At 47.4% G+C, this 26223-nt stretch overlaps 1 protein-coding gene across 2 annotated transcripts in view; it reads right to left on the bottom strand.

Annotated features, from left to right (window-relative positions):
* Positions 1-26223, bottom strand: part of CEP290 (centrosomal protein 290) — a 1276764-nt gene that overhangs the window by 1070446 nt on the left and 180095 nt on the right. For both annotated transcript variants that reach the window (XM_069229617.1, XM_069229618.1), the window contains 2 exons: positions 6431-6520; positions 6198-6320 (listed from right to left, as the gene is read on the bottom strand). In XM_069229617.1, coding sequence (XP_069085718.1) covers positions 6198-6320; positions 6431-6520 — 213 coding nt within the window. The remainder of the gene's footprint in view (positions 1-6197; positions 6321-6430; positions 6521-26223) is intronic.

The following is a 26223-nucleotide window of genomic DNA, read 5'->3' as shown; positions in this document are numbered from 1 at the left end:
AAATACCCAATTCAAAAATACAATTTATCTAATGTCAAGTTTTTGGATTTACTTGTGTAGTCACTTATTGACCAAGTGGCATCAGCAAAGCCGCAGACCCCAATTCTGTTCCACCAACGTAGGAAGCTGACTCTCTATATATAGTGCACTATATAGAGAGCCAGCTTCCTACACTGGTGGCAGCGGTGGGGTCCAGAGGCGGTTCAGTGTTCTTAAGTCACACTTCTTCTTTGAAGTTGGCTTCTGTTAGACAAGTCTGCTGCCCACATGGGTTCTTGGTCTTTATCAAAGGCAGGCAGTCCTCCCAAGGCTTTGAAGGTCGCTGGGCTGCAGGACAAATCTTCTTCTGCAGCAGGTTCTTCCAGGGCTGCAGCAGGTTCTTCCAGGGCTGCAGACAGGCAAGTAGGGCTGGGGCCAAGCCTGTTGGCATCTTCAGTCTTCTCTGCTGCTGTGACTTTGTAGTGTCTGGCTCTTCTTAGGTCATCAGGAATTAAAGTTCTAGGGGTGCACCCTAAATACTGAATTTAGGGACTTTACAGGGAGTGCCAGGTGGCAGTCAATGGGCTACTCACCTTTAGGGTGACAACACCCTTCTTATGACCACTGCCTTTGGGAAGAGGGCACAGCAAAGATGGAGGAATTTAAAAAGTAGCATTCACTTCAGCTCAGGGTGGGATTGACATGAAGTGGGCACTCCTCCTAATTTAACTAATTTTGCTGCCAGTCCAGCTGTCAAAGGTGGGGTCGGGAACTGAGGGTCGACCTTCTCTGCCATTTAGAGAGGCCTGGGTCGCATTTCAAAGGCGGCAAGGGCTTTGAAGATCCCTGCCCTGGAATGTCCATCCTGCCTGGGAGAGGAGGTCACACCTCTGCCCAGGCCAAGCCTTTGTTCTAAGCTCTCGAGAGCATTGTATCTTACTTCAGGGGGTCAGAACTCTGTCTAAGGTGGCTGTACTGGTTTTGACCAGTCAGTGCCCACTCTAGGAGTTGGTAGGTTTTCAGGGGACACTTCTCAGTGCATGTATTAATAAATTCATCAGTGGATTCAGTGAGGGTTTATTAATACGAGATGTTTGATATCAAATATCCTTATTGTCAGTGGTGAAGCCATCATGTAGCTAAGGAACTCGTAATGACTAGCACATGCACTTTAAATGGCTTCACTGTTCACTTACTATGTCTGGGCATCAACAGACATAGCAGGGGCATATCTGTTCATGCAGCTATGCCGTGACATATAATAAAATGCACCCGGCATTTAGGGCTGGAAGGCCTGCTAGAGGGGTACAGTACATATATTGCATGCAGTGTAAAGGGGGCGGGGCACACAGGCTGTGTGCCATGTCATGTTTTAATTTTAGTTCTGCAACAAGACATGCAGCCTGCGAAAGCAGACTGTGTGCACTTAAAGAGAGGGTCCCCTAAGGGTGGCACACTTCGTGCTCCAGCCCTCAGGTGCCTTCGTTTAGTACCCCATGCCCTAGGTACCACGTGTACCATTTACTAGGGACTTACAGTGGTAGCTAAAGGTTTGCCAATTGGTAGAAAACACTGTGAAATTTTGGGGGACAAGATCTGGCACTGGGGACCTGTTCAGCAGGGACCCAGTGCACTTTCTGTCGAAATTGCACCAGAAATCAATCATGTGGGGTGGGGTGGGGGTGACCATATCAAAAGAAGCACTTTCCTACACTCATTCCAAGTTAAAGCAGGGGGTGAATTCAGATGTGGGGGGTAAATGACTTAATCCATACTTTTAGGTACATGATTGGGTCCTGGCCCTCCACCCCTTCTAGCAAGCACAAGAGTCGTATGTTGCTCTTCCATGAGTGGCCTTCAATGTGTTCCGCTCTATCCTCTAAGTGGCTGACCCGTTTCTGGATGTCCTGGATGGAACTTTGATTGCCTATTGTGATGGCCTGTAGGGTGGCTAGAGCTCTCTCTCCATCTGTAACTTTGTCCGAGAGCTAACGGTTGATAGTAGCTGCAGGACGTTGGCTCTGTATATACTATCTCAAAGTGAGAGATAGTGTGCACGAGTCCAAGGGTTCCCCTTAGAGGTCAATAGTGGCAAAATTTGATAATTCGAATGCTCTATTTTGTGGTAGTGTGCACGAGCAGTAGGCTTATCAGAGGGTAGTGTTAAGCATTTGTTGTACACACACAGGCAATAAATGAGGAACACACACTCAAAGACTTAACTCCAGGTCAATAGCTTTTTTTAAATAGAAAAATACCTTTTCTTAATTTATTTTAGAACCACAAGATTCAAGATTTGAGGTAAGTATATACAATGCAAGGTACTTCACACAGGTAAGTATAGAACTTTGATTCAAAGCAGTAGTACACACAGTTTTAGTTAAAATGGCAATAAGCTATTTTAAAAGTGGACACTGCACAAATCAACAGTTCCTGGGGGAGGTAAGTATGGTTAAGGTTCTCAGATAAGTGAAGCACTTACACAGTCAGTCTCCTGGGTATAGGCAGCCCACCGTGGGGGGTTCAAGACAACCCCAAAGTCACTGCACCAGCAACACAGGGCCAGTCAGGTGCAGGGGTCAAAGGAGGGCACAAAAAACATAGGCGCCTATGGAGAACAAGGGTGCTCAAGTTCAGGTCTGCTGGCAGGTAAGTACCCGCGTCCTCGGGGAGCAGACCAGGGGGGTTTTGTACAGCACTGGGGTGGGGGGGCACAAACAGGCACACAAAATGCACCCTCAGCAGCACAGGGGCAGCCGGGTGCAGTGTGCAAAGTTGGCATCGGGTTTGCTATAGGAAGCAATGGAGGGACCCGGGGGTCACTTTAGGCAATGCAGACAGGGCACAGGGGGGCTTCTCAGGCCAGCCACCAACTGGGCTAGGAAGAGGGCCGCCTGCTAGTCACTCCTGCACTGGGGGCTGGTTCCTCTCGGTCCAGGGGGCTGCGGGTGCAGTGCTTGGTCCAGGCGTCGGGTTCCTTGTTACCAGGCAGTCACGGTCAGGGGGAGCCTCTGGATCCTCTCTGCAGACGTCGCTGTGGGGGTGTAGGGGGGTCGACTCAGGTTACTCACGTCGTCGCAGTTATCTGGGAGTCCTCTCTGAGGTGTTTGTTCTCTGGAGCTCGAGCCGGGGGAGTTGGATGCAGAGTGAGAAGTCTCACGCTTCCGGCGGGAAGGGAGAGTTCTTTGAAAGTTGTTTCTTTGTTGCACTCTGAGTCCTCATAGGCCATTGGTCCCTGTTGGATGCATCGCTGTGCAGGTTCTTTTAGAGTCTGGAGACAGGCCGGTAGGGCTGGGGCCAAGTCAGTTGTCGTCTTCGTAGTCTCTGCAGGACTTTCAGGTCAGCAGTCCTTCTTTATGTAGGTTGCAGGAATCTGATTTCCTGGGTTCAGGGTCGCCCCTAAATACTAAATTCAGGGGTGAGTTTGGGTCTGGGGGGCAGTAGCCAATAGCTACTGTCCTGGAGGGTGGCTACACATTCTTTGTGCCTCCTCCCTGAAGGGATGGGGGCACATCCCTATTCCTATTGGGGAAATCCCCCAATCTCAAGATGGAGGATTTCTAAAGGCAGGGGTCACCTCAGCTCAGGACACCTTAGGGGCTGTCCTCACTGGTGGGTGACTCCTCCTTGTTTTTCTCATTATCCTATTCTGCCTTGCCACCACAAGTGGGGGCTGTGTCCAGGGGCGGGCATCTCCACTAGCTGGAATGCCCTAGGGTGCTGTAACAAAAGACATGAGCCTTTGAGGCTCACCGCCAGGTGTTACAGTTCCTGCAGGGGGAGGTGAGAAGCACCTCCACCCAGTACAGGCTTCTGGCCACAGAGTGACAAAGGCACTCACCCCATGTGGCCAGAAACTCGTCTGGTTGTGGCAGGCTGGCAGAAACTGGTCAGCCTAGCACTAGGAGTCAGACTGGTATTCAGGGGGCATCTCTAAGATGCCCTCTGGGAGTATTTTACAATAAATCCCACACTGGCATTAGTGTGCATTTATTGTGCTGAGAAGTTTGATGCCAAACTTCCCAGATTTCAGTGTAGCCATTATGAAACTGTAGAGTTCGTGTTTGACAAACTCCCAGACCATATACTTTTTATGGCTACCCTGCACGTACAATGTCTAAGGGTTTACTTAGACACTGTAGGGACATAGTTCTCATGCATATATGCCCTCACTTGTGATATAGTGCACCCTGCCTTAGGGCTGTAAGGCCTGCTATAAAGGTGATTTACCTATGTCACAGCCAGTAGATTGTGGGCATGGCACTCTGAGGGGGGTGCCATGTTGACTTAATCTTTTTCTCCCCACCAGCACACACAAGCTGTGAGGCAGTATGCATGTGCTGAGTGAGGGGTCCTCAGGGTGGCATAAGACATGCTGTAGCCCTTAGAGACCTTCCCTGGCAGCAGGGCCCTTGGTACCAGGGGTACCATTTACAAGGGACTTATCTGTGTGCCAGGGCTGTGCCAATTGTGGGAACAAAGGTACAGTTTAGGGAAAGAACACTGGTGCTGGGGCCTGGTTAGCAGGGTCCCAGCACACGTTCAATAATAACCGGCATCAACAAAAGGCAAAAAGTCAGGGGGTAACCATGCCAAGGAAGGCTTTTCCTTACAGTAGCATAGAAAACTGAGTCCAGTAGGCAGTGTATCGAGGTATGTGCCCATAGAGACCCATGAGTGTTCAACGGTGGCCAGCACTTGGTCTAGCTTGTCCAATGTGGTCATCGATGAGGTAGGCCCTGCTAAGGGTGTGGCTGGGATGGTGGAAGGTGGAACTGCGGATGCTGAAGATGGAGCCATAGTGGCTGAGTGGAGCCTATCCGTTGTGTGGGGTTTGGCAGAATTTGGCTTTTTGTGGTCCCAGCACTACAATATGATGGGCCTTGCGAATGGGACAAGGCGGTTAGAGCTGCCAGCAGCTGGGGCGAGGCAAAGGGATAATCCTCAAGGTCACATGGGCCAGGGTGTGCCACCACATGAGTCTGCCGCTATTAACTGCTTTTTGCGTGGCCCGAGGCCTGGTGCCAAGACGGGGAAGTAGATAGGTGTAATAAGGCATGGGAAGACTTCCCTTGTTGTAGTCTCATGAGTCCCAGAGGGAGGTCCTGTCCAACAATCTTGGTTCTCCAAATGGTGCAGTTGGCAAGCGTCTAGTGTTATGGGTTGGGGAGACTGAAGGCAGCGGCATAGAAGGCCCGTCAAGCCACGGGATTTTGGGTCAAGATGTAGATAGTGGCAGGTGCTAGTTCGCAAATGGCAGTCCTATCACACACCAGGACGTGTGTTTCAAAGCGGAAGGGTATTTGGGCAGAACATTGTAGGCCACAACACCAGCTCACCAAGTCCCACCACTCATAAGCGGCGGGAAAGCCTCCCAATTCGATCATCCAAGCCTCCAGGTGTCTACAGGCGCCTCACGGGATGCACTGCATCAATAGTGTCAAGATATGGGGTCAGAGGGGGTAAATCACCCCGTGGTGCTTATGGGTCTCTTGAGTTTTGGGCATCCCACTGGACCACAAGGGGGACGCCCCATGGTGTAGGGTCCTGCTGCTCTCAGGCTGATGACGGTAAACTGAAGGCCCCCGCATGTGCCTGGAAAGTGACGCTGAGGCAGAGGGACCTAGTTGCAGCACCTTGGAGCCCTCAAGGCAGTGCATTGAATGCACGGGGGCCACAGGTAGATGAGTGGCCCCCTTACTGCTGGCTCCCTCCTGACAAGGAAAAGGAAGGTCCCCCCACAGCCACTTTGAAGTGAATGCCGATTTGGGGGTTGGAGGGGTACCTCAGGAGTGTTGAGGTAGGTAGAGGGGGAGCCTTCAGGGCTTAAGCAGGTGGAGGCCTGCTGCCTCTGGCTGTTGGTGATGAGCTTGGGGTCCCCCGTGTGCCCAGATAGCGACGCTGAGGCGGTGGGGGTCTGGTGAAAGAACCCTCAAGGCATGGATGTGGACTATTTGCTTAACTATGGACTATGAAACTAGGACATCAAGGTTCTAATATTGTCTTCTGCACTTAATCATGCTATGCCTACCACATTTATTTGGTTATATACCAAAATGCGTAGTACTTAAAAATGGGCAACACACCAACACTCTGCATTGCTCAAAATTGGTGCTGTTCTGTATTAATTTGTGTTAACTTTTCTGCTTTTTTGAGGACAGTGATTTAAATACTAGATTACTGTACAAACAACCCAAAGACATCACGTCAACAGTTACCTGTTGAAGGGCCATAACATTACCCTTATCAGCATCAAGTTGGGCATTTTTGAGTTTTTCTCTCAGGTCATGCAACATCTGTTGGTACTCAATGATTTCATCATCCTTGGAAGCCAAGATTCTCTGAAAAATAAATATGAATATAAGTAATTAATATTCGCTTACACCACATACTACAATTACTTTCTGTACAGTAATTGGAGTTAAGTACAAAACTGAACCTAATTCTATACCTTCCACTCCTCCACTTTTGTGTTCACAGCTGCAATAACTGGATCGTCCTCCTCATTCTTAGCCTTGATATGTTCAGTTAGCTCGAGCACCTGTGAAAAATTAGCAGGAACATGCACAGTCACTAAAACATATAACTTAGGCCCTATTAAGTACAGAGAAAGAAAAATTCTAACTATTCATGAATTGTTTTTTGAAAGCACTGAATATTAAACTTCTTGGTGTAAGAGACCATCTCAAATTTAGTGAAAGTCCCGTACAAAGGTTTTAACCATCAGAATGGCCTTTCTCTAAGAAATCACTAAAATTTGAAACTTTGGTTTTCTAGATAAAAAGTTAAACGTTCTGGTCCAGTTTTAGCTTTGAATGTAGGTGTGGCCTGCTTCAACTAATGCAGCTCATATTTCTCACAGCTTCTCACCGCCCTCTGATCGATCCAAAGTCCCCATGGATACAGTTAGGCACCACAGTGTTGGGAACTTATATTGCATGCAGAGAAGCCAAAGTCTACAGTGAATCTCAGGAGTGAGATTCTGCAATTGACTCTGGCAGAACACAAGGTTGTGTCCTTATAAACAGAACCGCAAGGTGGCGTGGTGACCACATTCAACTCACTTGAAAATATTATCTGAGTACCTGGCCATGCAGTAGTAATCTTGAAATGGTGCCATGACTTCCTTGACCCCTTGACCTGCCAAACTGGAGGCACCATCCTCCCGCTATGGTCCACAGTGTGATGGCCATTTTTACTTGAACGAGGGCATAGGGTGGAAGATTGAAGGGAGAAGGATCCCAGACCCTGCTGTGAACACTTGACAGACACTTCCTCGCTGTGTATTTTCTGGCTTGGTGAGTTGCCTAATTCCAGTGCAGCTAGCATTGCGGACCTGATTAGAAGCACTAAGTGGATACCCAAAAGAGTGATGAGGTTGCGTAAATGACTCACTGCCTCAGCGTAGTGCACTTGCTGCATCCCCAACTTGAATTAAAGGCTGTTGGTTTCCTGTGGATCTAATCGGATGTGTGTTGGGAGAGGGGAGGGGTGAAACACAACACAACATTCATCCGCGCTTCTTCGCTACAACCCATGATTCAGCTAAGCTAACCTTTCTATTCCTGACCTTGGACAGCACCTGGGTCCTGTGCCTTATCCCCTCATCAGCATTTGTGGCTTCTTTCCCCATGAGTGATGTCTCGATAGAGTGAGGTTGTTCTCTGATGTTGTTTGAGAGTGTGGAGCTCTGTTCCCACTTGCCAGCCTGCTGATGGTCCCCTCGGACTGGCGATTCCTCTCCCTGAATGATACATGTTGTGCTGACTGGATCCATCAAATTTCTACATTGACGTCTGGAGTCTATGGGACTTGTGTGTGCCTCTTCATTTGGCTGGACAGGCCGCATACTAGATTTGTTTGTACTACTGTACTCAATGGGTGCTTCCTTATCCTGTGGTACAGGGTTAAGCCAGGACTTCAGCTCTCCTACACTGTTGGGGATTTTGCAGTTGACAAGACTCTGGTTGGGGAAGACAAAGCCTCTATTCCAGTCTTAATTTACACTGGAACAGTGACCAAAGTCTTTGAAGTCTCCAGAAGATAGCAAATGACAACATGAATCCCTGAACAACTGCACAAGCGTGGATACAGAATTAAGTATATTGACATATCCTTCTGGCTATCCACATCTCACAAACCGACCTACAGAACAAATTGGATCATGGAGCTTTAGATGTTAGTCTGCTGTGTGGCGACTCAAGAAAGGTCTCAGACGGATTTGACAGCATAAAGGTGTCCACTGCATTACTGGATTAGGAGTTGAGACAATCGAACAGCAGGTAAAGAAACACAGAATCGCTGCCGGTACCTAGAATTCAGAGTACTCTTTGCAAAGGGCTGATGAGGGTGCAACATCAGGGCATGCTTTAGCTGGCAAAGGCCCATGTGTCACACTTTTTGTCAAGGGCAGGCTCTCCGAGATGGTGATTCCAAGAGGTTCCCACAAGTTCTTCAAAGTGGAGGAGGCTTATTTAGTGCAGCAGATAAAGTCATTAACAGAGAAGGCTTCCAGGAAATTAAATTTCATGGTACTGTAATGGCCATGGTGAATGTGGCTGTAGACAGTGTAACATGTTTTTTCATGAATGGTGACTCCCAGCAAGCACCAGCACTCCATTATACCAGACTCTATAGACAGGCTAGAGGTTGCAAATTCAACAATAAAGGGAAGCTGAATGGGATGACACCACAACCAAAGTGGATGCTATGCGCTGTCTAGGCAACTTAATCCTTTGGAGTAACTCCAACACTGAGGTCCTGGCAGATGCTCTAGGAGGTGCTCTCACCCAGAAGTGGACACCTTTGCACAGTAGGTCTACACCTGATCTCAGATGGCGTCAAGGAGCAGAGCAATTGGTGTGCCTTGCCACATTGCTCATTCACAGTTTCACTGAGGCAGTGTCTGGCAGATACACTGCCAGTTCACAGGAGAAGCATCCGGCCTGGTTTCTTGAACCACCATCTCTGATGTCGTTGTGGTAAGCAGCCCCTTCAGACTGGTGATGGTGTGGAAGGGTACTGGGTAAGAGAATTGTTGGGGCAGTCTGAGGACTGCACAGAGCATATAGAAAGAATACTACAGACTGACTGCGAGGCCCTCCACCCAGTTCCAAGCATGGATACCTGCCTACCCCCTATCTATAACAGCTGTGCATTAGATTCTTTCTGACATTCAAGTGGTTGGCAAACGGAGCTTCACAAGCAGTACTCAAAGTCATTATAGAATGGGGTCTTGTGGTCTAGATTGCAGACAGTTCTGTTTAAGGGTGACATCGGAAACCGCCATTTTACACTCAAGAAGCTTGTTGCTCTACATTAGCTCTCTTCACAATAAAGGTTCAACATGGGTACAAGAAGGAGAGCTTTGTGAAAACAGTAAAAACTTGAATGAGAGAACGCATTCACGAGGGAAGCATCATGATTGATAATGGGAGGCTCCCAATCTCAGCAAGCAGTAGAAACAGATGCCTCACTAAAGTCCTCCGTTTGGAACACACATAGCTTATGTAATAGTCCTTTTGAAATAGGACTGTGTAAAGCTCTAGTGTATGTAATAGTCCTTTTGGAAAAAGACTGTGTAGAACTCTAAAAACGTATTTAGTATTTGTTTAAAAAAATGATATTTCATTTTTCATATCAGCTACACATCTGAGGTTAGACCTAGGTCTTGAGAACATGACACTAACTGCTTGACTCGTTAGTTATAAAATATTGTTGTTGACGGAAGAATGCCCTTACAGACTCCCATAAGAATTGGCTTTGGTATGAACATCTGGAGGTAACATGTTTATTAAGGAACGGGCAGAGCAAATGAACTCCATCAATGAACAATTGATTTGTTTGAATAAAGAGAAACAGTATGATGCAAATTATAGACAGAAGCCATTCCAAAGTGATTATGAGGCATTTAGCAAGTTTAATAGAGCATCCCTTGCTCTTGAAACTGACACTAAATTAACCCTACGAATATTGCTAGCAGGAAGATACACAATTGTGTTTCTAATTGCTCTCAGTAGTATATATCTGAGCCACTTGGGTGAGTGATGGCAAACGCAAATGTTGGCTCTGTGAAGGCAAACTGAAATCAATATTGTACCAACTATGTATGTACCCTACGGTTAAAGCAGATCAACTTAAATTGGTTAAGCCAATTTTCCAAAAGTATGACACAATTACAATTAATAGAGCTGAAACATTTTGCATGTCTGCCACTATCTAGTGCCCCGTTGGCAAACTGATCAAATTAATTTATCTTATTGATTAAACTTGAGGAGAAGACAAACAGCACCACCTATTATACTTGCATATTGATAACATAAAGTATATCTTATGTTGTGTTGTATCTGTAGTTGAATTTATATTAATTGTAGGACTCATACCCAATCTGAATTTATGTACTTGTGGATAATGATATTTAAGAGCATTTGGGACTCTTACATATCTTTTAGCTAACTGGGATTACCTGTTATAATATGAATGCAAATATTTTTACTATTTTGATTTGACAAATTCCAGGAGCTTTACTTGCATAGGTTTTAATTAATCTTCAAAAAAATATACCTACTTAAAATGCTGTGATTAGAGGAGTAAAGCCCGCAACTCATTCCATTCAGGTGGTATAACTGCCACAGCAGTATTAGCTAATAAACTCTTTGGAAACTATTTCCAAATGGCTTGGTTATCTAGACACAAGGGTATCCATGTGATGTTCTCACAGACATAAACCAGTGATGCAAGTGAAGATGGCAATAGCTTGTAGGGGTTCATCTCACACCACAAAGGAGCCCTAACAAGCTACAGCTCACATGGGACAACAACTGAAACTCCCTAAATGACCTCATACGGGCACACACAAGAATAAAGACTGTCTGCAAAATGCCGGGATGTTTAACAACTAGAAGTTCTGCAAGTCTGATTGAAGAAAGCTTAGACAGAAGAAGCAGCCAGAGAAGGAGGTTGGAGGTGAACAGCGATGAAACTGTCCTCAAAGACAGAATGTTCAAAAGTTAATGAGGAGTTGCACAGTTCATCCAGATTCCCATCTTTCACTGACAAATGTGACATTATGGAGCACAACATTTGAATTCCCACTTCCAAAATCTTTATGTCCATTGAAGCTTCAGTGTCTGGGTAAAGTGTAAGAAGGTGTGGTAGATCCTACCATTTTACAAAGCATCAATAGGACTGTGAATCCGATCACCGATATTGAGGGTCAGGTGGGTCAAGAAATCCAAAAACACTGGGAAAAAAGAGCTTCTCAAGTAATAGAGTGTGTATACAAAGATCCTTTTTATGTATTGCATGCAATACAATTACTTTCTTTTCGACACAAAGTAGTTGCTGTACAGTGATTAATCACTTGTCACCCAATCACTGTTAAGGGCTGAGTCTCCAGTCCCACGCCACCTCCCCGACTAGGCCTCGGACTGCTTAACTTCACTACCCAGAGAATTAATTGCTTAGCTGGTGTACTTGTACTAAAAAACATAACTACAGACCTAAACTGTGACCCTTAAACTCTGCTTAACTACTGATCAATTTAATCAATACCACATCTTTCTGAAATTACAGAATCCAGAGTCAATGAACAACTCAGCGTTAAACCTAAGCTCAGAACTGATTCTGTTCTGCTTGTTAACCCTCCATAAACTCCCTGTATCATTCGACAACCTCTCAACGACACCTCCAGAAACTTCTATGGTAGGCAAGGGTGAAAGACAGAATACTAAATTGGTTGTCATATTTTCTTCTAAGGCGCACCAAAGCAGTAGCCCATTCATCCTATCGATCTTCCTTAAGCCATGTACATTTTGGTGTTCCACAGGGTTCAACTCTGAGCCCTACCTTGATTAATTTCTATGTAGCACAACTGCCAGCAAATTGCCCAAAGCCCACTCCATTGTGACTGCTTTAAGAAAATTGCTTCCTGAATATTTCAAAATACTTCCTTGTCTTCAGATGCATTTAAAGCATAGGCATACCCACTTTACATCGCCGCAGGAATCCCAGCTGCCAGGAGTTGCAAATTCTAGGTTTCAGAGTAGTTTGAGGGGATCACTGTTCTGTTCCTCTATGTTTATGCCAAGGGTTCCTTATGGGCCCGTGTCAATGGATAAGAAGGGACCATTTGTTAAAGTGGATGGGAAATTACATCGAGATTCTCCCTTGCTTATTAGTCTGTATGCCACAAATGTGTTCCCTGACACTTTCTACATGACATAGCCAGACAGAAGGGCATGGTCCACAATCAGCTGTGCTGAGTGAGGTATGAGGATGTTACAATAATTGTGTTGCAAATCTGGTGCTTAATGAACAAGTTGCTCAAATTCAGTAACACGCTTGGACTACTGGCATAGTGATGGTTTGACAGATGTGGAGAAGCGTCACAACTTTTAGTAGAAAAGATGCCCTAGTTTGCAGAATCAGCTTGTCCGGTGAAAATGGTGATGTATGGTGGATAGACACACAGAGCCTGGAGCTCACTCAAGCCATGCTGAGGTGATGGCAATTAAGAACATGGTTTTGAGGGTGAGGAGCTGTAGGGGACAACTGTGGAGTGGTTGCAAAGAAGAACACAATAAGTAGGTATGGACAAGTTTGAGATCCCACTGGAGCATCACAAAAGGAGAAGAAGGAAACGGATGCTGCAGCCTTTTAAAAAATCTCATCACACACGATGATTTAAATAATGAAGGCTGATCAGGCAATCACAAGAAGGCCAAAAGGACCGAAAGATAACCTTTAACAGTGCCCAAAGCAAGGACTTGCCAGGCAAGGGATAGAACAAACAGCAAAATGTCAGACAACTGGGCCTGGAGGAGGTCAATTTGGCATGCACCACACCAAACCACAAAGTTGTCCCAGTGCCAGGCGTATACAAGCTTTGATGAGCAACACCTGGCTGCCAAGAGGACATCAATTTGCTCAGGGGGAAGACTGAAAGAATTCAGTTGGCACTGCTCAATCTCCATGCATGAAGGTGAAGAATGCGAAGACCTCTCTGCTGAAACCCCAGATGCTCCCGGAGAGGCAGCCTGATCAGAGAGTAGATATGCAAGCCCAGGATTTCTGGATTCCCTGCTCCCCGTGCCCAGTCTGGAGTCACTAAGATGACTTGGACCTGGTTGGTTCTGATCTACTTGAGAACTCGGAGCAGGAATGGTACCACTGGAAAGACATACAGGAGTCTCAAATTCAACGAGTCTCGAAGCTAGACACGCCTTGAAAACTCCAATGCATTAAGTCCTGAGCTTTCTCTGGGGTGGCTAATAGATTGAGCTAAGGTTTTCCCCATTTGCAGAAGACACTTAGGGCCAGATGTAGGAAAAAAGCAATTTGCGACTTGCAAATTGCGAGTCCCTGCGACTCGCAATTTGCAAGTCGCAAATTGCTATGCAGTACGGTGTCTCAGACACCGACTGCAACTCGCAATGGGGTCGCAATGACCCACCTCATGAATATTCATGAGGTGGGTCGCAAATTGCGGCCCCATTGCGAGTATAGGCACTCGCTAACATGGAGGCCTGCTGACGTCAGCAGACCTCCATCTTAGCGACCTGCTTTTAAATAAAGCAGTTTTTTTTTTTTTTTAAGTGTAGCCCGTTTTCCCTAAGGGAAAACGAGCTGCACTTAAAAAAAAACCGAAACCTTTAGTTTCGGTTTTTTTTCAGGGCAGGGAGTGGTCCCTTGGACCACTCCCTGCCCTGAAAAAATATTTTGGGCTCCAGTCACAAACTGGAAGGGGTCCCATGGGGACCCCTTCCAATTTGCGATTGGGTTACCATCCAATTGAAGTGGATGGTAACTGCGATGCCATTTGCGACCGCATATGCGGTCGCAAATGGTATTGCATCCCAATGCGACTCGCAAATAGGAAGGGAACACCCCTTCCTATTTGCGAGTCTGAAATGCATTTTGCGAGTCGGTAACGACTCGCAAAATGCATTTCTGCATTGGGATACGCGTTTTGCGACTCGCAAACGGCAAATTTTGCCGTTTGCGAGTCGCAAAACGTTTGCTACATCTGGCCCTTAGTGCCACCACCAGTTACAGCTGCCATTTGTGATCTGGTAGCTGTGGATAGCTGAGCTTGTCCACCCTGGCATTGAAGGATTATGCCAGGTGCTTCACCACCAAGAAAATTCCTTGGTGGTCCAGCCATTTCTAGACACTCAAGACCTCCAGGCACAGGGTCCGTGACCCCACCTGCACTGTTTGCTGCAGTACCACATGACAGTGGTACTGTCCATGTGCACCTGTATAGACGGATGGAAGACTTTCAATGCCAAGCGGATGGCTGGCCCTCTGCTCCAAAAGGTTGATGTATAGCGGAGACCTGAGATGTCTGATCATCACCTCTGGATGGCCGCCCCAACCCGGAAGCAATTAATCGATCATCACTGTCAGCTCTGGGTGGGGGAAGAGAGAGAGTTGGGGTATCTGTCACTGACCCAATCATGGTCCAGAAGCCACCACTGCATCTCTTTTGTAGTCTCTTCCAAGATCTGAACATGGCAGGTGAGATTCCCTTGATGCTGAGCCCGCTGGTACTTCACATCCTGCTGCAGAGCCCGGATATGCCGCATGCCATTCTCCAACAGCAGAATGCAGGAGCCCATCAGTCCCAGCAGCCTTAGAGTCAACCTTATTGAAATGCAGGACCGAGCCTGAAAGATCACGATCGTAGTCTGAATGTCCTGGACCTTTCTGTCCAGAGGAAAGGCATGACCGAACAGTGTCAAGAAAGTGGAGCATCTGAGAAGAAGACAAGGATGACTTTGGCATAATGTTAGTGAACCCAAAGAATGACAGGAGGCTTGCTATAGTCTGGAGGTGGTTGACAAATGCAAGGGGCACACCTGCTTTCAACAGCCAGTCAATGAGGTAGGAGAAGACTGGCACCCCTGACCTCCAAACTTTTGCTGCCACATCATCATCCCTTTGGTGAACACCCGAGAGGAATGGTGAGACCAAAGGAGAGTACAGCTCCTGTCCCACCATGAACCACAGGCAGCGCCAGTGGGCTGGCAAGACGGGCATGTGGAAATAGATATCCTGCACATCTAACGTAATCATTCAGTCTGCAGAGTCAGGGGGCAGACAAGACCTGAGCGAAGATGAGCATCTTCAGTTTCTTTTCTGGAGGAGGGCACTGAGAGGATGCAGATCTAAAATAGGTCAAAGACAACTGTCCTTCTTGTCCACTAGAAAGTAGCTGGAATAACAACCATGTCCTGCTTTTAATGCTGGCACCTTCTTTGTCCATCGCTGGGGGGAGTGGTCTGTGGAAGGTGCAGTGAAAGAAGCATAATGTGTAGCCATTGAAGACAATCTGCAGGTCCCACCTGTTTAACGTGACTGCTTGACAACCTGGATAGAATTGGTGAATTCTGCCTCCCACCAGCTGGCTGTGGCCCTGTAAAGGTACACTAAAGACATTTGACACATGGGACTGTGGAGACATGGGGGGGCGGCGGAGGATTGAGTGTCACACTGACCTTGGCTGTAGGGGCGGTGGACACCTCGGCTTCTCCCACTGAACTGCTGAGTTACCTGCTGGAGCAGGGCAGAAGGCTGGAGGGTAAAGGGTGCCATGGCCAAAGCCACAAAAGGAGCATTGAAGTGGATACATCTGGTGAGGCTGAGCAGAGAGGCCTAGAGGGCAGGCAGTAGCCCTACTTTCCTTGAAGAATTCAAGGGCAGAGTCAGACAGTCCCCAAAGAAGCGAGTCCCATCAAACAGCATGTCCATCAGGGAGGACTGGACATCACCTGAGAACACAGTTGACAGAAGCCACATATGGCAACAAAGGGAAACGCTAGTGCCTACAGCTCACCCAACAGAGTCAGTGGCATCCAAGCCACCATGTATTGTGAACTTGGCTGCATCATGACCATCTTGAATTACCTGTGAAAGAACTGGGTGAAGATTTTCTTCTACACTGAGGAGCACTTGTACCACAGAGTCCCTGAGGGCAGAAGTATAACAGCAGATCACAAGGCCAATCTGGCCAATAAGAAGAGGGGTATTCTGAAGTGCTCTACTCGCTTCAATTCCTTGCAAGGGTGAACGGCAGGAAAAGTGTTGGGGATAGTCCGGCTTGTAGATGCCTGCACCACAATAATTTCTGGATAAGGGTGCTGCAACCAAAATTCCAGGTCGTCTTGAGAAGGGAGATGGTGCCAGGCAACTTGCCTGTTGACTGGAGGGTCAGTACAAGGCTTAGCCCACGCTTCTAGCAGAGTATATGTAAGGGCCTCATTGAATGGGAAAAGGGGCTCAGAAGTAATATGGCCTGGTTGTAAGACCTTAATGTGGGCTGCCAGTGGAAAAGTCAAGAGCATGGGCTAGTGCATCGGTTGGATTCAGACGATACATTGATCAAAGTCAGACAGGTGTCAAGACAGCATCTGAGGGAACAATCAGAACTGCCTCCTTAGGAGGCAGGCTCAGCATTGGCATCTACATATCCTGACCTAACGTGGATCAGAGGGAAGAAGAGACTCATGGGTCCAGCAGGCACCAAGGGCGAACCCACTTGCAGTAGTTCAGGTTGAAGGCCTTTCAACTCCCTGGGGTCCGAAGGCACACCAGAGGAAGTCAGTAGAAATCTCGAAGCATCGTAGAGCGGAATTCTTCGATTTGTCATGGACAAAGGCCCAGAAACTCATGTCCTGCCACAACCAGCTTCAGAATTGGCTCCGAAGTTGGCCAGCTTTGAGAGCAGGAACAAAATGGTTGGCGCCGCCTATACATGTCTTTGAGAGAGGGAGAATAGCGGGAAGGAGTTGAACTCTACTTCGACTTATTGTGCTTTCTGTCATTACTGGAGGACTTGGAGAGAGACAAAGAATGGCCTTTAGTGCAGCTATGTCGATTCTGGGAACATGACCTGGATAGAGCCTTGAAGCATGACTTTGAGCAGTCCCAACACTGCATTTATTGTGGGGTTGGCGACAAATTATTGCCACTCGTTCCCTGATGGGTTTTGGGTTCAATATATCCGCAGGTCTTGGAGTCATGAGCAGGTGGGGATCTGTCACAGACATCTGCTTGCAGCAGTCCTTAAAGGGCTTAAAACTTGTCGCCTTAGGGGGTGACATCCCTTGCACAATTAAAACAAATTTTGTGTAAAAGACTAGAAGAAGCTTCGGATCACAATCCTCATCAGGGTGAACCACAAAAGTCACTAAATGAACCTGTGCTTACTCCTCTTATAGCTTGGTACAAAAGCAGTCAGACTTAACTTAGAGACAATGAGTGAATTATTTATGCAACTTGTAGGAAAGTACTATCTTGCCTGGCATGTTACCCCCATTTTTACTTGTATGTATCTTTGTTTTTGCCTGTGTCACTGGGATCCTCCTAGCCAGGACCCCAGTGCTCATTAAGTATGCCCTTTATGTGTTCCCTGTGTGGTGTCTAACTGTATCACTGTGGCTCTGCTAATCAGAACCTCAGTGTTTATGCTCTCTCTGCTTTTAAAATTGTCACTGCAGGCTAGTGACTAATTTTACCAATTCTGATTGGCACACCCTTATAATTCCCTAGTATATGGTACCTAGGTACCCAGGGTATTGGGTTTCCAGGAGATCCCTATGGGCTTCAGCATTTATTTTGCCACCAATAGGGAGCTCAGACAATTCTTACACAGGACTGCCACTGCAGCCTGAGTGAAATAACGTCCACGTTATTTCACAGCCATTTTATACTGCACTTAAGCAACGTATAAGTCACCTATATGTCTAACCCTCACTTAGTGAAGGTTAGGTGCAAAGTTACTTAGTGTGGGGACACCCTGGCACTAGCCAAGATGCCCCCACATTGTTCTGGGCAGATTCCCCAGACCTTGTGAGTGCGGGGACACCATTACACGTGTGCACTACATATAGGTCATTGTCACCCCAATACCATTCTGGTATTGGGGGGACAATTCCATGCATCCCCAGGGCTCCAGCATAGAGCCCGGGTACTGCCAAACTAGCTCTCAGGGTTTTCTCTGCAGCTACCGCTGCTGCCAACCCTCAGACAGGTTTCTGCCCCCCTGGGGCCTGGGCAGCCCAGTCCCATGAAGGCAGAACAAAGGATTTCCTCTGAGAGAGGGTGTTACACCCTCTCCCTTTGGAAATAGGTGTTAAGGGCCTGAGAGGAGTAGTCTCTCCTGGACTCTGGAAATGCTCTAAAGGGCACAGATGGTGCCCTCCTTGCATAAGCCAGTATACACCGGTTTAGGGAATCCCCCAGCCCCGCTCGGGCGCAAAACTGGACAAAGGAAAGGGGAGTGACCACTCCCCTGACCAGCAACTCCCAAGGGGAGGTGCCCAGAGCTCCTCCAGTGTGTCCCAGACCTCTGCCATCTTGGATGCAGAGGTGTGAGGGCACAATAGACACCTCTGAGTGGACAGTGCCAGCAGGTGACGTCAGAGACCCCTCCGGATAGGTGCTTACCGTTCTCTGTAGCCAATCCTCCTCTGAGGGCTATTTAGGGTCTCTCCTGTGGGTATCTCATCAGATAACGAATGCAAGAGCTCACCAGAGTTCCTCTGCACTTCCCTCTTCGACTTCTGCCAAGGATCGACCGCTGACTGCTCCACGACGCCTGCAAAACCGCAACAAAGTAGGAAGAAGACTACCAGCAACATTGTAGCGCCTCATCCTGCCAGCTTTCTCGACTGTTTCCTAGTGGTGCATGTTCTGAGGAGTGTCTGCCTTCACCCTGCACTGGAAGCCAAGAAGAAATCTCCTGTGGGTCGACGGAATCTTCACCCTGCCAACGCAAGCACCTAACTTCTGCATCACCGGTCCCCTGGGTCGCCTCTCATCTTGACGAGCGTGGTCCCTGGAACAGAGGCACTGGATCCAAGTGTCCCTGACAGTCAAGTGGCCCTCCTGTCCAAATTTGGTGGAGGTAAGTCCTTGCCTCCCCACGCCAGACAGTAATCCTGTGTACTGTGTGAACTGCAGCTGCTAGGGCTTCTGTGCACTTTTGCAAGACTTCCTTCGTGCACAGCCAAGCCCAGGTCCCCAGCACTCTGTCCTGCATTGCCCAACTCGCTGAGTTGGACTCCGACTGCGTGGGACCCTCTTTTGTTGTGCTGAGTTGACCGTTGTGCTCAGATCTTCTGAATGCCTGTGTAGGTGCTTCTGCGGGAGCTGCCTGCTTCTGCGTGGGCTCTCTGTGTTGCTGAGCGCCCCCTCTGTCTCCTCCTCCAAGGGGCGACCTCCTGGTCCTTCCTGGGCCCTGGCAGCACCCAAAACCTTCAACCGCGACTCTTGCAGCTAGCAAGGCTTGTTTGCGGTCTTTCTGCGTGGAAACAACTCTGTATCGTCCAGCACGCCGTGGGACATCTTCTGACCAAAGGAGAAGTTCCTGGCACCTTCCATTGTTGCAGAATCTTCGGCTTCTTCTACCCTGAGGCAGCTCTTTTGCACCTTCATCTGGGGTTTAGTGGGCTCCTGCCCCCCTGGACACTTGAGTGACTCTTGGACTTGGTCCACTTCCTTTACAGGTCCTCAGGTCAAGGAATCCGTCTTCAGTGCTTCGCTATCAGTTGTTGTCTTTGCGGAATCCCCTATCTCAACTTTACTGTCTTTCTGCGGTAGTAGGGTAACTTTACTCCTACTTTTCAGGGTCTTGGGGTGGGGTATCTTGGATACCCTTAAAGTGTTTTCTTACACTCCCGGCAACCCTCTACACACTACACTAGGCCTGGGGTCCATTCATGGTTCGCATTCCACTTTTGGAGTATATGGTTTGTGTTGCCCCTAGGCCTATTGTCTCCTATTGCATTTTATTGTGTTCTACAGTGTTTACACTACTTTTCTAACTGTTTACTTACCTGATTTTTGGTCTGTGTGTATATTTTGTGTATTTTACTTACATCCTAAGGGAGTATATCCTCTAAGATACTTTTGGCATATTGTCACTAAAATAAAGTACCTTTATTTTTAGTAACTCTGAGTATTGTGTTTCTTATGATATAGTGCTAAGTGATACAAGTGGTATAGTAGGAGCTTTGCATGTCTCCTAGTTCAGCCTAAGCTGCTCTGCTGTAGCTACCTCTATCAGCCTAAGCTGCTAGAACACTACTAATAAGGGATAAATGGACCTGGCACAAGGTGTAAGTACCACAAGGTACACACTATAAGCCAGGCCAGCCTCCTACACAACTCACAAACAGTAATAAAGTGAAAACACAACACAGGAAAAATCCAACACCAATTTCGAAAAAATATAGAACATTTTAATCAATAAAATTATACCAAAATGATTTTAAAAAATCAAGCAGAACCAGAGATATGCAATTTTAAAGTTTCAAAAAAGTATAAAGCGTAAAAGCACAAAGCATCACTTGCGGTCATCTGGTTGTGCTACACTGGGGAGGGGTTAAGGGGGTTGCCTGGGGGTAGTTGCAATTTCAGGCCAACCGTGATGGTGTGCGGGCTGGATACAGGGACCAGGGTATTCCCACTGAAAAAGTTACTTACCTAAAGTCCAGCACGAAGAGTCCAGTTGAAGAGGCCGGGAGGCGAAGAAAGAGCGTTGCAGATGGTCACAGCTACAGCGCGAAAAGCAGGCCTGGGACTGCAAACAGATGTTGCTGTGGCACAAAGATCCAATTGGATATCGTTAACAGTCTATGATGGAGCGCTGTGCTGGAGGTCACCACGGACGTGTACTGAAGAGGTGGTTCAGGAGCTCCAAAATGTATACCTGCTGCCAGCCTTTGAAGTGCGAGTGACATCCTGACTACCCCCACATCTGTTTTTGGAAAGTTCTTCTCTTCCTCTGTCAATGCTCCAAGTAGTCTGGGGTGACGAAAGACTGGTGTCAAGCCCCTTTGTTTGTGTGCTGGAGGCATCCCATTGAAATGTAAGTGGGCTGAGGGAATAGCTCCACCCTATCCAACCTGCTAATTTTCTTAAATCTGCATTTTCATTATTAAGACTTAAAATCTAACTTTATCATTAAAGAGGGTTTGAAATTACAATTGATTTTTTGAGTCCAAACTTGACATTCCTAGCTGTCTGTAATAAAGAGTCAATACTGATTAAATGTAATAATAAGGTAATCCAATTATATCAACAGGAGTGATAGGCAATGTAGCAGTGAAAAACGAACTTGGGAGTTTTTCACTACTGGGACATGTAAATCTGAAAAACACATGTCCTTGGTTTAACTACAGCCTGTTGGCTGTTTAGAGCTGAACTTAGGGGTGACATATGTTTTATGAAGGAAGGTTTAGGCCTGTCAAAAGGTTTATTTTGCCAGGTCATATTGGCAGTTTTAAAAATGCACTACAGACTGCAGGGGCTGACCTGAGGCATTTTTTTAAATTCTACTTAAGGGGATAGCGCAATGGAGTACTGCAAGCCTACTAGTAGCATTTAATTTATAGGACCCGGTTACATGTACTACCATATTGGAGGGATTTATGATTAAATATGCCAGTAAGGTATAAGCCAATTGTTCCATGCTTTAGGGAGAGAGTTCAAGCACTTTCTCACTGGTTAGCAGTGGTAAAGTGCACATAGTCCTAAATCCAACAAAACAAATTTAGAAAACAGCAGGGGTGAAGGCAAAAGGTTTGGGGATGACTAAAACAAGGATGACTGGTGTAAAATGTATCCCCTGGGCTGAAAGTAGGGAGAACTACCCTCCCTCATGGGATTTCTCATCACTGAGATGGAAGAATCCTTGATAGGCTATTCGCATTAGAGTGGTCAGTCCCAGGGCAGACTCTTACTGTAAAACCTATTCTCTGTAGGGAGATAGACCACTCAACAGGTTGGGATTCTCACTCCTCATCTGCATAATCCATGTGATGGGTCTGAACCCGGAAGTAAGTCCCAGACAGGTATGGTCTCAACTTTTTAAGTCCCCAAACCACAGCAAAAAGCTTCTCCCACAATAGCACCCCACCTCTGTTCCCCGAGCAGTAACCTTCTACTGATAAAGGCTGCAGTTTGATACTGGCCCTCTTCATACAGCTGTGACAGCACAGCTCTCATGCTTGCTCTTTCTGGACTATTGTCTCCCTGGAGAAGTTAGGGGCCTTAAGTACAGGTCCATATGGCCTCCTTCAGGATGTTAAAGGCTTTCTGTTAGGCCTTAGCCCAGATCATCTTCTTGGACTCTTTCTTAGAAGTCGGCTGAGTTAAAGGGGCATAGCCCTTAACAAAGCTTCTGTAAATGTTCAGTGAGGCCCAGGAAGGTCCCCACTTCAGTCTGAGTTTTGGGGGTTACCAAGCCAGATCAGTTTCAATCTTGGCTTGGAGGGGCTGCACCTTGCCCCATCACCTAGGTGTCCCAAATATACCACAGATTCCAGCCCTATCTGGCACTTGCTGGCCTTGATAGTACACCCTTCCCTGCTGCAGGGTAGAAGGCACCTCCTGGAAGTGGTAAAGGTGATCCCCACAGCTGGAAATGTAAACTGCAATATTGTCTAGGTACCCACACTGAAATCCTCCATCCTAGCCAGGGACATGTTGACCAGCCTCTAGAAGATGACAGGGACATTATTTAACCCAAAGGGTAGCACTTAAAACCGGAAGTGGCCTCTAGGGTGAAGAGTGCAAACCTCTCCTTAGTCTCCCATCATCCTGGTCCTGACCAGTTTAGCCACATTTCTGAAACCCCAAGGTGAGAGGCAGCGCTCTCGAGGGCCAGAGACAAAAGCCTGCATTGGGTGTGGGTGTGTTAACGCCTCACCCAGGCAATATGGACATTCCATGGTGGGGAGCTTCAAGGGCATAGCTGCCTTTCTAATGCTACTCAGGTCTCTCCAGATGAAGGACATGACTGATGCCCCTGCCCTGACCTACTTTTGGCGGCAGAACAAGAGGGAAAATTAGGCAGATTAGGAGGTGTGCCCATTTCATGCCAATCCCAACCCTAAGGTGGACAAGCTGAAGTGGACACCACTTTTTAAATTCCTCCATCTTTGTTTGGGTGCAATTAGGCCACTAGGGTTTGGGTTATGCCCACTGCCCAGCAGAAGTGGTTTTGGAAAGGGTGAAGTCACCCTAAAGGTGGGCAATCCATTGACTGTCATCTGGCACTTCCTGTAACATCCCTATATTGAGTATTTAGGTGGCACTCCTGAACCCTAGAACTCAGATCTTGATGACCTAAGAAGAAAAGGACAAAGAAGAGATGCATCAGCAGAAGAGAGGCATTAGCACCTGATCTGATACCAACCTCCTCCAGCCTGTCTGCACTCCTTGACAGACTCTGCACCAAAAGACGCCTCATTCACTGAATCTCCATTGAAGTCGGAGAATATAACCGGGTAAGTGATCCTGCCGTCCAGTGCAAGCATCACATAGCGTGCCGCTCACCAAATTCCTAAGGCTGATGCACTGATTGACAGGCTAGGGGCAGCCAAGTAAATCGGTACTTTTGATTTCACATCAGTGTACTGGCAGGTAGGCCTGACCGCTGGAGCAAAAGAAAAGTCAGCCTTCTCCATTCCTGACCGGCATTATCGGTTTACTGTTATGACCTTCGGTTTGAATAATGTCCCTGCCACCTTCCAGAGGTTGGTGAACAAAGTCCTTGCTGGGTTAGAAGACTCAAGTGCAGCATATATTGATGATATTGCTGTCCTTAGGTCTAACTGGCAGGATCACCAGATCCACCTTGGAGAGGTCTTGGAGACCCTGAGAAAGACAGGCCACACTATGAAGGCAAGCAAGTGCCAGATAGGATAGGGTCAGGTTGTATACTTGGGACACCATGTAGGTGGAGGCCAAGTTCAATCACTAAAACCCAAAATCCAGACAATTCTGAACTGGGTAGCTCCAACAACCGAGACCCAGTTCACGGCATTCCTTGGCTTGACTGGGTGCTACAGGAGGGCTGTGAAAGGATATGGAACCATTGTGACACCTCTCACAGAACCGACTCCAAAAAGATGCCCAAAAAGATGAACTGGACAGTGAGCTGTCAAAAGGCCTTAGACACCCTGAAAGAAGCATTGTGTGCAGCACCTGTTCTAAAAGCTACAGATTACACCAACCAGTTCATAATGCAGACAGATGCCTCTTAACATGGGATAGGAGTGGTCTTATCCCAAATCAATGACAATGGCCGTCATCAACCTGTTGCTTGCATTAACTCCCGAAGAGCAGCGTTGGAGTGCTATTGAGAAGGAAACCTTTTCTGTGGTTTGGTCCATGAAGAAGCCATACTTCATGCCAGCCCCACCCTTAAGGTGGACGAGCTGAAGTGGACACCACTTTTTTTAATTCCTCCATCTTTGTTTGGAAGGAATTAGGCCACTAGGATTAGGGTTATGTCCCCTTCCCAGCAGAAGTGGTCATAGAAATGGTATAGTCACCCTAAAGGTGTGTAGAAAGCTGGCCTGGTGTGTGGTGACCACCTATGATGTTATCACCCTGTAGCAGATCCAAGTATCCCCTATAAGTGACATGCAAAGCTTATGCAATACCACTTACAGTCACACAGAACTTGACACATGAAAGAATCACACAGTGTTACAAAAATAAAGGTACTTTATTTTAGAGACACAAATACTAAAATACTATACAGGCAATACTCTACTAGCAGGTAAGTAAACACACTATTATATACACCTTAAATATAAGGAATGGGCATAGAAAGTAATAGAAAATGGTGAAATGACAGTAAACAATAGAGATCCTAAGGGGAGACCAAACCATATACTAAAAAAATTAATGAATAAGTCAGACACCTATCCAGGTTAATTGGAATCTGTAGAGAGGAGCTGGAGGAACTAGGAACCCCAAAAGTTAAGTACCAGAGCACCCCCCCAGCGACCAGGAGAGAAGAGGTAAGTACCTGGTTTTTCCCAAACCCATAGAGAAACTTTGTAAAAGAACTGTGCAAGATCCAAGCAAGACTGGAAGAAACAGAAGATGGATCCAGACAGAAGAGGAACTACAAAGGAAGGGGACCAAGTCCAGCTCCAGGTGGAGTGTCCAGTTAGGGAAGGAGCCACTACCCACCCTTCTGGAGTTGTAGGACCAGGGCGACGGTTAAGACCAGGAGTCTGCTATACAGCACAGGAGCAGAGGAAGCGTTCCAGAAGTACTGCAGTCGATCTCCCACATCGGAAGAAGAGTAGCAGTTTGGCAGTGTGATGTAGAAAAACACCAACAAGCCTTGGCAAAGGCAAGAGTCGCAGAAGAGAAGTTGCAGAGCTACTAGGGACCAGGAAGGTCCAAGGGGACACAACCCAATGAATGGAGCCCCCAAAGTCAACTCACAAGCAGTAAGCACGGGGTTGCAGTGAGGCCCACTCAGCACATTTGGAAAGGAGTCCCATGTCGCTGGAGCAGCAGGCAGGAGACTACGCATTGCAGAGAAGAGGGCTGGAGGCCGGAGCTACACAGAGGCTGAAGATCCCTTGGAAGAAGAGCCAACAAGCCTTGGTCACAGGGCTACTGTCTTGCAAGGAGAGGCAAAGACTCACCACCTCCAAAGTTGTATAGCTGGTAAAGGAGGCCAAGGAGAACACTCAAAACCACCACCTGTGTTGCGGGATCCACAAGGAGTTGCTGGAGAGAGGACCCATACAGCCAGTCGTCATTGCAGTTGGTGCCTGCAGATGCAGGGGAGTGACTCTAAGCAAGATTCCTTCTTTCTTCTTGTGGCAGACTGAAGACTTGCCATCCTCAGAGGATGCACAGCCAGAGAAATGTTGCAGTTGCTGGAAGGAGCTGGAGAAACAATGTTGCAGAGCTAAGACGTCGCTGGATCTGCAGATTGTAGGTTCCTGTGAAGTCCAGTTGTGGTTCCAGTGGCCAGAAGTCGAAGTAAATGTTGCAGAGGAGTCCTGTGGGAATCTTGCACGTTGAATCTGAGGACCCACCTGGAGGGAGACCTTATATAGCCCTAAAATGGGGATTGGTCACCTAGCAAGGTGACCACCTATCAGGAGGGGGCTGTGACATCACTTGCCTGACCTGGCCACACAGATGCTTCCAGAGGCCTCTGACCACCTTGGATTGAAGATGGCAGAATCAAGTGGCCACCTGGAGGAGCTCTGGGCACCACCCTACAGCTCCTCCAGGTGGCCACTCCCCTTTCCATTGTCGAGTTTCATGCCAGAGCAGGAACTGGAGGTCCTTGGACTAGTGCAAACCAGTTTAGGCAAGGAGGGCACCAGATGTGCCCTTCAAAGCATTCCAGTGGCTTGGAAATGCTTCCCCTCCCAAGCCATTTAACATATATTTCCAAGGGGAGAGGATGTT

The sequence above is a fragment of the Pleurodeles waltl genome, chromosome 4_1 (genome assembly GCF_031143425.1).
Source record: "Pleurodeles waltl isolate 20211129_DDA chromosome 4_1, aPleWal1.hap1.20221129, whole genome shotgun sequence".
NCBI classification, from domain to species: domain Eukaryota; kingdom Metazoa; phylum Chordata; class Amphibia; order Caudata; family Salamandridae; genus Pleurodeles; species Pleurodeles waltl.
This window is presented reverse-complemented; position numbering and strand designations above follow the sequence as displayed.